At 32.6% G+C, this 16,459-nt stretch overlaps 1 protein-coding gene across 1 annotated transcript in view; it reads right to left on the bottom strand.

Moving 5' to 3' along the window:
* Positions 1-5,027: 5,027 nt before the first annotated feature.
* The window catches only part of LOC140434914 (glucose dehydrogenase [FAD, quinone]-like), a 47,028-nt gene continuing 35,596 nt past the window's right edge, over positions 5,028-16,459 (bottom strand). Inside the window, exon 2 of the mRNA XM_072523542.1 lies at positions 5,028-7,173. Coding sequence (XP_072379643.1) covers positions 5,488-7,173 — 1,686 coding nt within the window. The 3' untranslated portion in view covers positions 5,028-5,487. The remainder of the gene's footprint in view (positions 7,174-16,459) is intronic.

The raw sequence follows: 16,459 nt of genomic DNA, 5'->3' as shown, positions 1-16,459 counted from the left end.
ATTCGAGGACTTTGTAATCTATTCTATTACCCTTAGGGTCACCAGCCTTCACTTAATTGTAGTTCCAAATATATGCTATATTCTTTTTCTGCTATCTTAAATTCCGTTACGTTTTCCTTTCTGTAGAATTTGTTTTTTTATAAATCTTTAATAATATTAGTTAATAGTTTTTATCTATTGTTATTCTATTTCTTTCATCATAGATATCACCAGCTTTTATAAAAAATTTAAGTTATCTATTTTATATTATGTTTTCGGGTTTTAATAGGATAATGATGCGTCTCAAATATCCTCTCCGACTTAAAAGTCAACCTTACCGTCACGTTGGTGAAACCTGTTATCACAAACGAGGCTCTTACGACCAAGTATCAGCAGAATCACTGTAACACCCGGAATTAAGGAAATGTAACTTCATTAAGACTTCCGTGTGGGGTACGGGCCACCAAAGAAAAATAACCCCACAGCTTCTCCTGCTTGTTATAAAAGGCGACTGAATGGAGCAGCACTCCTGCTGTTCTAAACTCTTCCTATTCCCCTACCCAAGATCGACCATGGACGGTATAACTATAACCTAACAAACAACATAACACCATTGGCCTTAAGGAAATGCCTAGCTACTATCACCTGAGTAAACTGAGGCTGGTTGAGAAGCTATAGCCAGCAGCCCTGGCACTGGACTTGGATGCAATTTGCCGATAACCTTTTTACCTTAACCTCAGCTGTCACAAATTATATGAACAACATACAAACCGGACGGGCTAACGTAGCCAAAGCTACGAAATAAGGACTTAATGATGAAATTGCTATTGGGAACCTGAAACGTTCAAACCATGTTGTAGACAGGCAAAATGCAATGTATTGCCCAGAAACTGCATAAACACAAAGTAGATATAGCCGCTTTAATGGGATTTTGGAATGGATTTTATGGTAAACCATAAATGCCGCAGGTCGATATTGGGTTTCATTTCAGTTAATGATCAAATATTTAAAATACGTCGAACGGGCAAATTTCATAATATTACAATTACTAATATTCATGCCCCAATAGAAACAGCTGATGAACTAGTTACCGATTAATTCTATTACCAACTGGATAACCTCTGTAACATATGTTCGGTCTTATAGAGGTGCAAGTTGCGACTCGTATTATTTCTTGGTGATATCAAGAATAAAACAAAGAGTATCAATAGTAAGAAATAACAAAGGTGACAAATAAAAAAATGGAATATATACTTTAAAATCATAAGTAGAAGAATCAGTACCAGCAAAAAATAAAGCTTATTATAAATGAAAGAGCAAAAGAAACTAAAATTGAAGACAAATGGAATATGATCCACACGACAATTACCAATACAGCAAGGTAAACATTAGGCAAAACATTAAGCAATAACGAGCAATGGTTTGACTAATATTGCCAATAAGTAATAAATAGCAAAAATACAGCTGGGCAGAAATGCCCACAAAGAAATTCTCGATTGAATAAAAGGGCATATAAAGAACTAAAAAAGGATGCAAAGAGTATATATAGCAAGAAGAAGCGAGAAATGTTAAATGGAAAATACAAAAAATTACAGACTATAATAACGAATAAAAAACTAGGAAATTTTAAAAGAAAGCCCAGCGATACGTTTAAGGATACATTAAAAGAACAACAGTGTGCAAAACAAACACGGGGTAAGTATCACTGAGAAAGAGGAACTAATGAAAAGACAGAAGGAGCATTTTCAAGAGGTCTTTACCCAAAACCATGAAGAAAAAATAACAAAACCATGAAGAAGAAAGAAAAAAATTGAGGAATCAATTTTGAAAGAAACTATATACGTCATAAAACATTTAAAAAATAATAAAGCGCCTGGCATAGATAGAATAACTGTAGAATGGATAGAGAATGGTGGACATGTGCTATGGAAGCGTATCCATAAACTAGTATAGACCAAATACATATGTTAAGAGGTATACATGAAAAATGTAAAAAATATAACATACCCATTTACAAATTGTATATTGATTTCAAATAGGTATTTGATGGAGTAGATAGGCAAAAAAATGTTAAAAGAACTGTCCATGCTAGGAGTATCGAAAAAGTTAGTTAGGAGGACTCCAAAGTCATAGTGAGAATAGAATGTAGATATTACAGGGGCATTTGATATTGAAAATAAAGTTAGACAAGGTAATACCTTATCAATAACACGTTGTAGTCTAACTTTAGAGTAGCTATTATCAGAAAACTAAATATGAAGGGCTGTGTTAATGCAAGATCCACTCAAATATGGACATAATGCGGATTATATAGCTATAGTAAGCCGCAATAGAAAGGTGTTAAGTGAAAAAGCTATAGATTTGAAACTAGAAGCCGCTGCATTAGGTCTAAAAATAATTAAAAGAAAAGAAATATATGCAGTGCACAAATTATAATTGACATGAGAATCTACAGGTAGACAACTATACCTACGAATATGCCTCCACCTTTTCTTACTTAAACTCAATAATAAATGACAGCAACAACATCAGCCAAGAAATACAAGCACGAATTTTTAGCTGTAATAAGTGCTTTTATGTATATAAAGATTTAATTAAAAGAAAGTTACTGAATCCTGAGTCTAAGCTTAAAATCTATAAAATAGTAATTAGACCAGTGGTCACATGAAACGTCGACCCTTTCAACCACTAATGAAAATTAATTGAAATTGAGAATATTTGAGCGCAAAATATTATGAAAGATATCTAGGCGAACCCATTGTAGAGATGGTTCGTGGAGAATAAAAATGCATTGTGAGCTGGATGAACTAATGCCGAGAGCAGATATCGCTAGATTTGTAAAGTCACAAAGACTAAACTGGCATGGCTACTTAGAAATAATGCCAGATAATCAAGCTGTTAAAGTAATACAGAGGTGGTAAAATGTGGATAGACGATGTAGAAAAAGGTCTTAAAACCATGAACATCAGGCAGTGACGAAGGAAAGTAAAGAGTAGAATGGAAGACGTTTGTTAAGCAGGCCAAGACTGACAAAGAGTTGTAGTGCCATTAGAAGAAGAAGATTTTACATATTTCACTTTAGGCATGTATTTACATTTTCAGGTCAGTAGCCACAGGTTCCCCTCACAAATATTTTTTATTTTATATCTACAATTTTTTTCACCTTAATATTTGGTCTCCATATCTTCACCGTAATAACTAAAACTCAATGTTTTCACACTAAATTTAAATTACATCATTAAACAAAACTAGTTGATTTGTCTTTATATTTTTGTTGATTTAAAAATGTAAATCATCTTGTGACATTTTTCCGCTTTGCAACTTTTATTATATCTATTACTTTAATAGCTATCATCATAATGAAGCCTTCTGCGTCCAAAGTTAAACATAGGCCTCCCCAATTTCTTCCCGTTTTGTCGATCTTAAACTTCCTGCATCCAATTCCTAGCGATTCTTTTGATGTCGTCTGTCCATCGTGTGGGTGATCTACCTCTGCTTCTCCTGTTAGCCCGTGATTTCCATACTGAACCTTTTTGGGTACAGCACCCTTCATTCATTCTATCTACATAGCCAGTTCCACTTCAGCCACACTATAAGCTCTATGACATCTGTGACACCTATCCTTCTACTTATTTCATAATTTCTAATTTTGTCTCTGAGAGTCAGCCCAAGTAGTGAGCGTTCCGTTCGTCTTTGGGCTATTCTAAGTTTGGTTGCTTAAGCCTGGGTTAAGGAAAGTGTTTTGGCGCCGTAAGTCATGACTAAAAGCACACATTGGTTAAACGTCTTTTTTTTTTTCAAATGATTTGGCATGTTCAACAGGTCCCCGAAATACTTTAACCATGTTCTGTTTTTATATCTTATTTACTATAACATTGACTTCTTAACTTTAACTAATTCAATATAAAAATCAATACTTAGTAAACTAAGCGAAAATTTAATCACGATCTATAAAGAGTAAATAAAAATTACACAATGCATTTTTCCATCCAAGGCTGCTACGAAACAGTTAGCACTAATTTGGTATGTCGTTAATTCTAATGAATTCCGCCATTGCCGGTACTAAGCCCGGATGAGAAAGGAGAAGGGTGAATGGCTAGTGTCATAGCTCTTGGTGATAATATCCATGCCAAGTGGATGCTATCAGTAAATGCCAAGTAATGATTAAGTATACACATATAGCTGTCACTAGCAAAGCCTACCCACGAAGGTATGGGTAAAGGCCAGTGTCCAGTGCTTTAAATCTGGAGGCTAACTCCCTCATCTCGTAAAAACCTATTGTTACAAAATCTTAAGCCAGAAAATCCAGACTGAGTTTACGATGATGAGAGGGAACGAACTAATTACAATGACTTAAAAATTAATACTTGGAATGAAAGAACGCTATATAGGATAGCGGGACTAAAGTTGCTCCAAGATCAACTCCTACGGACAGGAACCGGCATTATGCGTAATATCTTCGAAATTCGGACACAAATTCGGAACTGCTTTCCTAGTATCACAGAAAATCAGGAATCATGTTATTGATTTTAAGCCATAAAATAATCGCTTATGTATCCTCCGTGTAAATCTTGATAAAAGCGATATTAAAATAATCATTGGGAACATCAACGCCCAAATAGAAAAAGAGATATGCTACCAAGATAACACAGAGAAATAGTTTCACTTATATATAAAATAAACCCTAAAACATACTTAGACAGTCGTTCAGTCAAGCACAAAAATGTGGAACAACTGCACGGAGGCTATGAAATTGGCAGCCGAAAGCACATTGGGAATATCCAGAAACCAAGAGAGAAACGAATGGTTTGACCAAAAATGCAAAAGTAACAGATGAGAAAACGAGGCATTTAGGACCATGCAACAACGAAAAACTAGGACAACAATAGGAAGGTTCAAAAACTTAAGAAGAAAAGAAAAATCGAAAAATGAAAGGAAAATCAGAAAATGTCATATTGGAACAGCTCGGAAACTATATGAGTCAAGGAAAAACAAAGAAAGTTCTATCACCAAATAAAAATTATTATAAAATAATTCCAACCTCATTTTTTTCTGTATGTGACGGAGCTGCATTTGGCTTTTTCAGTATTTTAAGATAAATTTTAAAAAGAGTTGGCGATAGAAAGAAGTCCTGTTGTAACACCTTTTGTCTACGAGATGACTTAACAAGTTTGTTTTCTGACTCTAACTACCGCTATATTGTCCTTTCCGTTTCAAGTACTAAAACTTTAATATTATTTTCTGAAAACTCTTTAGTGAATTTGATTGGAAAATGTCAATAATAAATTTGTAAGAAATGTTACTACAATGGCAATAAAAGCTTCGATTGTAGTACATGACATGATTGTAATGTATCGAGATAATATTAAATGTACACAATGTAATATAGTTTTTGAAATAAAAAAAAAAATAACAATACGAAAGCTTCCAACCACAGCTTTTAGAGTTCAAACAGTCATTAGAAATTTAAATATTACTATTAAATAACATAAGAATTACTATCGCGGTTTAAAAATTGACTTCAAAGAAATTTCCAAAATCAAACAAAGAATTACTACTACTTTTGGCCGTGTGAGATTTTTCGTTATGATGTTTTTCTTTTAACCATGTTTTTTTAATAAAATCACTCCCTTTTTCAGCTATCATAATAGTAGGTGCATTCGTGTTCCCCCTTACAATTTTAGGCATAATAGAGGCATCTATAACTCGTAACGAGTTGATGCCGTAGACTCTTAAGTGAGAATCAACTACTGCACTTTCATCATGATGAGGTCCCATTTTACATGTTCCAACAGGATGGAAAATAGTAGTGGTATATGCCATGGCTATGCATGCCCAATATTCGTCAGTGCCAAAGGGTACATGTTGACAAGCTGGTAAAGGTGTTCGTACAAGTTGTATTCCGGCGTGTTTAAAGAAACTGGTCCGTTCAAGATTTAGACTTTGTTTTACTCCCTCAACAATTCTAAGTAAATCTATTTCTTCAAAGAAAGTATTTGCGTAGATAAGAGGAGTACCGAAAATGGGATCGGACTGGTTTAACAATATTCTTCCTCTTGATTCTGGATTAAGCAATATCGGTCTTGCCATCATCCCACTGTAGTAAGCCAATGGTAAAACTGCAGTATTATAACTGAGAATAGGATCAGTGAAAAAATTATCTGTATTGACCGAGTCAATAGAAATTTGAATGTCTGGTCTATCATGGCTATTTTCAAATTTTGTCTGAATAAAAGCATTTGTTTGTAATGCACCTGTTGATGCTAATGGTCCATCTCTTTTGTTTTTCCAATAATATGTATCTGCTTTCATTTGGTTCTCGTCGACCAGTGTAGCAGTGTGATTAGTTAAAGCAAACACGACACCATCTATCGTAGTGTGATCTTGCAAATTGAAACCTACAGCTGAGTCTTTAAGAACTTTAATTCCATTTTCCTGCAGATGACTTGCTGGACCCACGCCACTTAACATTAATAATATCGGTGAGTTAATAGTTCCTGCTGACAAAATGACTTCTTTCTTTGCTACTACTTGAACAAGTTTCCCTTTATTAAAATATTCTACACCGTACGCTTTCTTAGTTTTTTCATCTATTAGTATTCGCGTAACATGGGCGTTAGTTCTAACAGTTAAGTTTTTTCTTTTATTTCTAATCGGCCTTATAAAGGCTCCATTTGTACTTAGTCGTTCACCATGTCTTGTGGTGTGTTGTAACAGCATAGTACCGATAAGGTGTTCGCTATTTTGATCAACTTTTGGTAGACCTAGTTCTTCATAAGAGTGAAGTAGTCCAAGGGTATTTTTGTCTTGGTAAGGAAAAAATTCGACTGTTTGATAGCCCCCTACTCCATGATAATGAGGATCTATTTTTTTATGATCATGATTCTTATTATCCTCAGATTTTTTAAAATACGGCAAAACATCTTTATACGACCATCCATGGTTGCCCATATATTCCCACTCATCATAGTCTTCTGGGTGACCTCTAATATAAATCATGTAGTTTATAGTTGAAGATCCACCCATCACTTTGCCTCTGGCCCATGTACATCTTCCCTCGTCCCTAGCAAGACAACTTTTTGGTGAAGGTTGCGTCTCATACATCCAATCAATACTAGAGCCTTGCAGCATTGGGGCAAATGCAGGAACATCTGCGACAAGTGGTTCTTCATCCCCAGCTTCTAACAACAGCACCTGTAAAATTAAAACAGATATGATAAAAATTTGCATATAATTATGATCTATTGAGTTATGTAATTTCATTATAATGATAACGTTCGTAGTTTGTTGTTAATAATAATGGATTATATTTAAATATAGACTTCAAAACGGTGATTTAAGAGACTACTCTGTAGATATTTAACTTGATTTTTGTATATACAGTGTAGGTAAAACTTTATGTTCGGTATGGTAGAATTTAACAGGATATCTAACACAGATATAAAATCATATTTTCAGCTAATAGACAAAGAAAACAAATATATTACCCCTTGGTCTCCCCTTCCCATTTTTTAGACACGCCCATTAACGAACGTCTTGCGAATTTCCGATCCAGCTTAGCTTATACGCGACAGGGTTGCCTTATCACATATTTGAATTAAAACATTGAATTGATTTAAAAAATTGGCGATCAGTGGTGCGGTTATATTGCCATTCAAAACTTAATGATGATATTAAAAATGAAACATTAATTGACACAAATACTGGTCCAAAATTTCTAAAATCCATGAAAAATTTACAGATTCGCATTTTTATTTGACGAAATTGTAACCCAATTTTGAATAATATAAGATACTTTTAGCAACATCGCCATTCGTCGAGACGAGAGAAGCCACCTGTCGACAGCTATGTATTTCTTTTTGGAGGTAACTTTGTAAGTGTGAAGATAAGAAATAATTATGCCGACTGTTTATACAACAGAAGAACGGGTACAAATAATAAAATGGTAGTTTGGGGGCAATTCAGTACAAGAAACTATCAATTTATTTTTTATGGCTTTTGAAAATAGGCCAACACCTATAGAAAAAACTTTGTGCATAGTGCAGACAACTCAAGAAATATTTCCTGATGATAAATTTAAACGGATGCAATTTTGTGAAATTATGATGAAAAAATGCAATGCAAATAATAATTTTTTAAAAAATATTTTGTTTACAGATGAGTCCTCCTTCACAATTCACAAGAAACATAATTCATCCGCTGTACGTTATTGGTCTCAGGAGAATAAGCATTTGAGTGTGTCTGTGCGTACGCAGTATCCACAAAAGTTTAATGTTTGGACTGGAATTTTGGGAGACCATATTATTGGTCCTTTTTTCATTGAAGGCAATTTAAACGCAGTCAAATATCTCCAATTACTGCAAAATCAAATTATTCCTGCACTTTAACGTCTTCAAATTAACTTCAACGAAATTTGGTTTCAACAAGACGGCTGTCCTGCACATAATGCAAAAGTCGTTAAAGACTATTTATCGTTAATTTTTGCTGAACGTGTCATTAGTACAGACGGTACAATAAAATGGCCCCCTCGGTCACCTGAGTTAGCTCCTCTAGATTTTTATTTTTGGGGGATGCTAAAAACAAAATTGTACAGGCATGAGTTCGAGCGAGCCACTAACTTGGAGGAACTAAAGGAAAAGATAATCCAACTTAGCCAAAACATATCGGCAGATGAACTCAACGCCATGAGGAATGCTTTGTATAATAGATTTGGTTACTGTTTGTTACAACTTGGTGGTCTGTTTGAACATTTAATTACCTAAGAATTTGTTATAGAATTTCTAATTGTTTGGAGTTATTTTAATTTAAACAGTAGGAATTATTTTTTATTTGATTTCATTTTTATAGAATAAATTTTATACTAATTTTATCTTTTTTGTTTCATTTTTATAGAACTAATTCTTATTTTCATACTTAATACCTCCAAAAAATCTTAACGAAAATAGTTTCAAAGATATTATTTGGAAAATACCAAATAATGTCTTATTTTTAATTAAAAGACGTAAATTTTTCGTCCAGTTTAAATTTAATACAATACACCTGCTCCCTCATAATGCTTTACTAATACTGACCTACTGGACTGTGTTTATCTATTATGCTTTATGAAAGAACAACTTACTACCGTGATTACGCATGACATATTATCACTCCTGTTCTGTAGAGATGAGCGTTGAATCACCGAACTGTTTTATTTAACCGTTTATTTGTCGTTAACGAATCTACGTTTTCTCACTGGGAAGCCAACTAGTTCTGAAGCTGAAATCTTTATTGATAATTCGTTAAAGGATTTATTTATTTTAAATATTCAATTAAGAAGTATTTTTCTTAGTTAAAATCATTTACCTAGTACAAGCGTAATAATTGTATTTTCAAAAAATGCACATTTGTAGAAGATGCAGCTTTTATGCTCGACGTTCTGAATTTTTCAATGATCGATTATTTTTAATTTGAAATATTAACACATTGGAGCCCCCGATTCACGTTTTATATAATTCAGCAAACTAAATTTTTACTTGGAGTTAGTGTGTTGTCTAACGTAAATGTGAATTTATTCTGTGAGTACTAAATATTTACTTTACTAACTAATCGTGTGTTTAACATGTCTGCGCGTAATGATGTTAGTATTATATGGCATCACTTTGAGAAAGACATTAACAGTGAGAAGGCTGTATGCAAATTTTGCAAAGAAAAACTTAGTTATAAATCAACTACAAAAAAATTTGAAAAGCTGTTAAAAGTATTTCAGTATTTTTCTTTGATTCAAGAAAGCATGTTTGTTTATGTATTCGCTTAAATATTTTAATTATTAGTTTTTCAACTTGTTACTTGTTTACGAAAAGCAGTTCAGTTTCATTAACGATAAAAACGTCAACGACTCACCTCTACTGTTTTTCTCGTTAGAAACAAACTGTGTTCGTAGTTCAACGTCTTTATTTTAGAGCTCGAGGTTGCCAAATAATTTTGTAAGAAGGTTTTTTATTGTGGTTTGATATTTCAATTTATTATTTTTATTGCGAATAAGGCACAATGTGACTTTAAAATAAGCTTATTTTGATGTTTAGATTTCCAATTCGGAAATCGTACTTAAAATACGAAACATTAATAAATTTTATTTACATAAAACAATTTCCGAAGTGGAAATCAAAATGTTAAATTAAACTTATTGTAAAGAAAAATTGTGGCAAATTTAAAATAAAAAATAGTAAGTTGCCATTTAAATCAATTCGCCCAAATTTGATTATCTTAGAATGTTGTTAAAATGCTAAAAAGACAACAGGTCAAATAAAACCAATAAGTTTGGCAATGTTGAACTTCTCCCTTTTCTTAGTTCCACTAACGCTATTTCGTCGATATAATGGGCTGACCTAATATACCTCTCTCTTTTTAAATAGGTGTTTCTCACTCCATCTCACGTAAGCTACATACCGACCATAAAGTTTTACCTACACTGTATATTTAATGAAGTTCACATTACCAAATAGATGATGCATTTCCAATAGTTTTTAAGAAAAATTTTACATAATTTTTTAACCAGGAGACATAAGTTTTTCCAAAAAAGGGTTTAATCTTCATGTAGGTGTAAAATATAGGTGTGTCCACCATTGTTATTACAATTATCTAATAATTATAATATTAAATATATACACTCAATACCTTGATTGAAATTACTATTTGAAATGCACATAATGTTAGATAACTACTGTTAGACACTCGTACTGGATAAGACTAGTCGCAGTATTATTATGTACAATAACAGTAATTGTTAGTGAAAGATTCACATGTAGGTATAATAATATTCAATAGTTAGTGGGCATTAAAATAATTTTTAAATTTTTCTGTCATAACAGTATCCAGCACGAGAAGAATGCTCTATCAGAAAAATGAAACATATTTTTGATCCGAAGATATTACGTGTTCTTGTTGACTTTCTCTAATAAATATTAAATTACGGTTTCCTAGGAGGTTATGTCAGCAGAAACCAAACGCAGCATACTTTCGTTTAAATTCAGTATTAAATAATTATATGGTGGCAGTGTTTTAAGCTCAGCTGCAATCAGTGATCAAAAATTCCTGCACTGCTAACGAATTCCAGATAAACAAGCGAGATAAAATTATATGGTATAGATTAGTAGCCTTACTTAATCACAATATGAGATTGCTAACTATTGTAGAACAGACATAAAAAATGGTAGCTTCATACACTCTTACTTATCTCAAGAACTTTTTATACCGACAACCGTTATAGACAAAATCACAATAGTTAATATGTTTAATCCACCAAATGCAATATGGCCACCAGATCTTAGATTTCTTGAAATAGATAATATCAACGCAAAAGCTCCTTAAACTATTCAAATAAATCAAAGTCATCGTAATATGCAAACCAGGCAAAGACACTACTATCAGATAGTACAAGGACGGCAGTAACTAATTTTTTTTTAACACTATTTATTGACAATAGCTTCCAAAAGAAAACCCAACAGATTATTTCAAATTAGGGTTATTGAGAAAACCAGTAAATTCAAAAGCTTAGTCCAAAGGTCAGTTCTTTCGGCACTTTTGTTCAACATTTACACCTCAGACACTCCCACTATATTAGTGACTTTGGGTATACAATAAAGAGACATTAAAAAGTCCAAGCTATTCTAAAAGGCGATCTAAATATTGTAACATTTGAAAATTCTTTGGATATGTATTGAAATCCCTTCGTATTTGTTAAAGTATCAAAGAATAATCTTAGTGTATTTCATTTCCCATTCGTACGTATTAAAACACCGAATTCTTCCAATTAATCTTTACGTCGCCAAAGTTAATGTAAACCATTTCATAGTTTGTTTATATTTCGCAAGATGCGTATTTTGTCGGTATTCTTTGATCGAAGCCTCTTTTAGGATATTCTGCGTTTCAAATAAATATTCCAGTTTATATGTTTTGTTTATGCCAAGATTGTGCGAATGAATTTTAAAGATAATTTCGTCATTCTTACTTGAGTCGCTGTAAAAAACAGTCGGCTTAGGTCTGGATCCAAATTTATTCGTCGAATTTGTAAAGTTGTCTGTTTTTGCCCCTTTTTATGGAAATTGTAGCGGTGTAAAGTAAAGTGTGAAGTATGTGTAGTTACAGAGGAGGTTAAAAAAGTATTTAAGAGATTTGTGTCGCCTGCAGCAATTCTGATGTTCCAGTTTCCTGTTGTTTTTTAAGAAGTCCAGTCTAAAGTTGCATAAGTGCTTCTTCAATCTCGCTGTTCCTGTTTTGTTCCTGAAGTAGTTTATTTAGTTCCAGTTATAGTTCCAGAATTTTATTGTAAAACCCCAGTGCAGTCCAGGCAACTGTTTTGGGTTTAAATTTAAAATAAAGACAGACATTTTTTTTTAAATATATTGCTTATAATAAAATTTAAAAAATTGTAATATTTAAAATTGTAAATTTTAGTATTTGACTTTAGCTGTCATTTTAATTTTTCTGTTTTAAATTTAATGTTAACATAAGACAGCTCGCTTTATTATTTTTTTTTGACTTTAGTTTATTTTATTTTTAAAGAAGGTTAACCTCCAAGCAATTTTGTAAGTTTTGTAGCAACAGAAATTGTAAACGGCTAGGACACATGTAAGTTTTTTTGTTATTCTTGTACTCTGCAACTATTAATCTATATAGTAATTTGTGTCATTATTTTTATAACTGTTTGTGGTAAGACACAATAAATGTTAAATTTTTTTTAACATTTTATTTATTTTTATTAACTAACCCTTTTTTGAGTTTCATTTGAAAAAGATATGTTCTGAATTTCTAATAATTATTTCCCTAGTTACAACTAGTTGTTGTAATAGTTATAATTAGGCACCTCGAAGTGGCGTCCTTTTTAAATTACTAGAGGTGTTTCCTGTTTGCTTTCTGTGTTTTGTTTTATTTGCCCCAAGAGATTGTTTAATATTTTTGTAGTTGCCCCAATCCAAACCACTTGTCATTTACTTATCCACGAACCAAGCTCTCCTAACAAACCCTGAGTGCCCTCCGCATAAGTTTCGATTTGTTTTGCTTGTCCTATCTTCGCCCCCAGTAAGTTCTATCCCCAATCTTCTACCCCTTATAGTCTTACCCTATGGTAGGCAAAATATTTTCGTTACAATATTATTAACAAACACTCTAAAAAATGGAGCCATTAACCAAATCCGACAAAGACAAAAGTTGCGGCTTTTCATCTACCACAGTCGCGAAACAAACCACAGACTGAACATAAAAAGTAAAGAAATTTTTCTCACAGATCCCATTAAAATTCCTAATTTAATAGACTTCTACATCATTAAAACGTATCGAGCAATTATATACAAATACAAGAGAACTTAGAAGTCAACTAGGAACATACTCCCATTATATTAACTATTAGTGAAAATATTTTTCAAAAGCCTTACAACTTTGTGTTGGTCAACAATAAAACGGACTGGGCCAGCTTTAGAATTACACTTAAAGAAAGAATTGATTGAGCAGTGTCATTGAAAACTAAAGAAGACTTGGACGCTAAGGTGGAAAAATTCAATACCGGTATTCAACAAGCAACTTGGAAAAATACTCCTAAACTACTAAGAAGATTGAAAGGAAAAAACTACATTAAGAAAATCTTGGAATTAGTCTTCAAAAAATTAGGAGCAAGAAAAAAGGTAACTAACCAGAGCACCACAAGACAGAACAAAAGTAAACCAACTTGCCTCACAACTAAAAAGAGAGTAGGTAACTTAAGAATGAATCCATTATCGAATTCCTGATACACTTAATAAATGATTCTAGTACTAAATACATACTATGGAAAACCACCAAGAATTTAAAGAAACCAATTATGCAAACGCCTGCTATAAGAAATAAATAAGGAGAACATGATTGATGCAAGTTTTGACTTGTAACAATGCGACACAGCTATTGCGTCTGTAATATATGTTCATTTATGATTGTTTCTTTTACTAGCTTGTATTAATGCTATAAATAATTAAAATATTGAATATTACAGTTTTATTTTATTTAAATGTAAAATGCGATGAAATTTTCCGTTACAAATTTCATTTATTGTGGCAAAACAATAAAATTTCTATAAATAATAATTTTCTTATTTAGAATTTATAAGTACAGAAATCAATTTTAAGCATTAATTGTTTCTGTATAAGAAACAACGGTTACGAAATCCATAAAGTTGGTAATTGTGTAATTAACAGTTACCATTAAAAGTTTAATTACCTATCTTTTAATATTCTTAGATCAATGGTTTTAAAAGCGTTTTCTTATTTAAAAAAATGTTTTATATATATAGCCCAGGACATGACGGTTTTCTGCGCAGAATTCTTTTTATATTTATGTATTTGCTTGAAATTTTCACAGTAGGTAAGAAATAGCTCAGAAATGAAAATCTACCCTGTGAAAATATGGGCTTTTGGAATTTTAACAAAAAAATGTTCTTTAGAGTTTTTTCGAGAATTCAATATTTTTTAAGTTAATCGTGAGTAAAATTTTACAAACTACACAACAAGACACATGTTTTTAAATGATTTTAGACCACTTAAAACTATATGTACTACGTCGTAGAGGTACATATGTTGGACGTACGGTACGTCGAATAATATATCGCTTGTACTATTTCGGTGATTTTAAAACCCTAATTCCGATTATAACTTCTGAACCAGAAGTCCGAGAAAAAATTTCTCACCTTTAGTACCATCTTTGGCTTACATCCTCTTATTCGACACCTCATTTGTCATTCTGTATCTTCTAATAATGGACGAGTTGGAGTTGTATCATCTCACACGCAGGCTTATTCATGATAGAGCTGTCCCTCGAAAGCTGATGAGGCCTGACCGTTAGCGCAAATAAATGACCAATAACAGAACTATAGTGCAATAAACTAGTGCCAAAGTCGGTCGTAGACGTAAAAACGACTTGAAGGAACAATAGTACCTAGAGACACAGGTTCTGTCACACTTGGACCTAAATATACACGCAGTCATAAAATTTGGAAAGAACAACAAAATCCAGATAGAATCTCTCACCTATGATTCAGCAACACCGGCTTTATTTCAACAGCCTTCAAGGTGCTTTGCGACCTATCCAGGATACTACTAAACGGGGACAATCACGTAAAATTAACAGTGGTAGTAGTAGTCGCTTTACTCGCGTCATGGGGCTTACCACCACTGAGTAAATTTATTGCTTACTTTGAAAATACTAAAATTTTAGTTTTGGAAATGATTAAACTGAACATGTGTGTTGCTTGTTAGTAGGACCAAAAAGAAAGAACCTTGCTATTAGAACCTTGTATTGGAACTAACAAAACCGAAAGATGGAGCAATTTGCTGGAAAAATGAGACATGGCTAGGAATAGCTGCCGTGCATGGGAACTGTTAAAAAACTTAAAAAATGACTACAAAATCAAAACAAAACATAACAAAAATAACACCTTACCAGATTGCACATATGTTACTAAATTAAAAACATTGGAAAGGCAAAGAAAACTAAAGTTGCAATTTATTTAATGAAAACTGGTAAAGCAGCCAACTTGGATGACATTCGGATAAAACAGATCAAGAACTTTGATAAAGAAACAATTTGCATGATACACTTATCCTTAAAAAGCTTATACCAAATACCAAAGCCAAAAACTATCAGCCAGTTTCTTTGGTGTGTCTTTTAAAGTTTTTAAACAAATGACTGAAAGTCTTTTACTATTAATGAAAAGCTGATAGCTAAATATTCTGGATTTAAGAGCTAGAAATAGCTCAAATATTTCTTAAACTTTGTACATCATATCATAAGTGTTTTTTAAAAAGGTAATGATTGGCTTCGTTTACCTTGACCAATGTTTATGACACTGTTAACTACTAAAGATTGTTAGTAAATGTGTATATAAAACCAAGGATTTGGGATTAATGTGCTTGGTATACAATCGAAAAAAGTCTACAACGGAATGCAATAATGGCCTACCTCAGAAAACTGTATTAATAGCTGCCATTTATCATTTACCGAGCCACCCTGGAACGAGAAGCTTTATTTATGATGATGGTACGGCATTAACTGTCCCATTGAACAAAATATTGGCTGCACTAAAATGGCTAATAAAAAACTTTTCCAAAAACATAAGTGCGTTTACTACCTACACAATCAGTATGTTAGCAAAAAGTTGCATAAATGTGAGGTAGCATATCAGTAGGTAACAGTACAAATAATTGTAATATCTTTGGGCAAGACTGAAGCTGTTACATTCAAAAGTAACAAAAGGCCTAAATTTATAAGACATAAGACCAAAATACCTAAACTTCATAAACGAACATCATAAATCGTAATATATTAACTGGATAAAGGTTGGGATTTCAGCCAACTGTACTAAAGACCTCAAACCTGACTTTGTGTTTCTCAAGAACTCCAAAGACTATTGACCAGTTTAATAGCACAATGATAAAAATTAAGTAAAAAAATCTCTATTTTAACAGCAATTTTATAAGCA

Source organism: Diabrotica undecimpunctata, chromosome 2 (assembly GCF_040954645.1).
Source record: "Diabrotica undecimpunctata isolate CICGRU chromosome 2, icDiaUnde3, whole genome shotgun sequence".
Lineage (NCBI taxonomy): Eukaryota > Metazoa > Arthropoda > Insecta > Coleoptera > Chrysomelidae > Diabrotica > Diabrotica undecimpunctata.
This window is presented reverse-complemented; position numbering and strand designations above follow the sequence as displayed.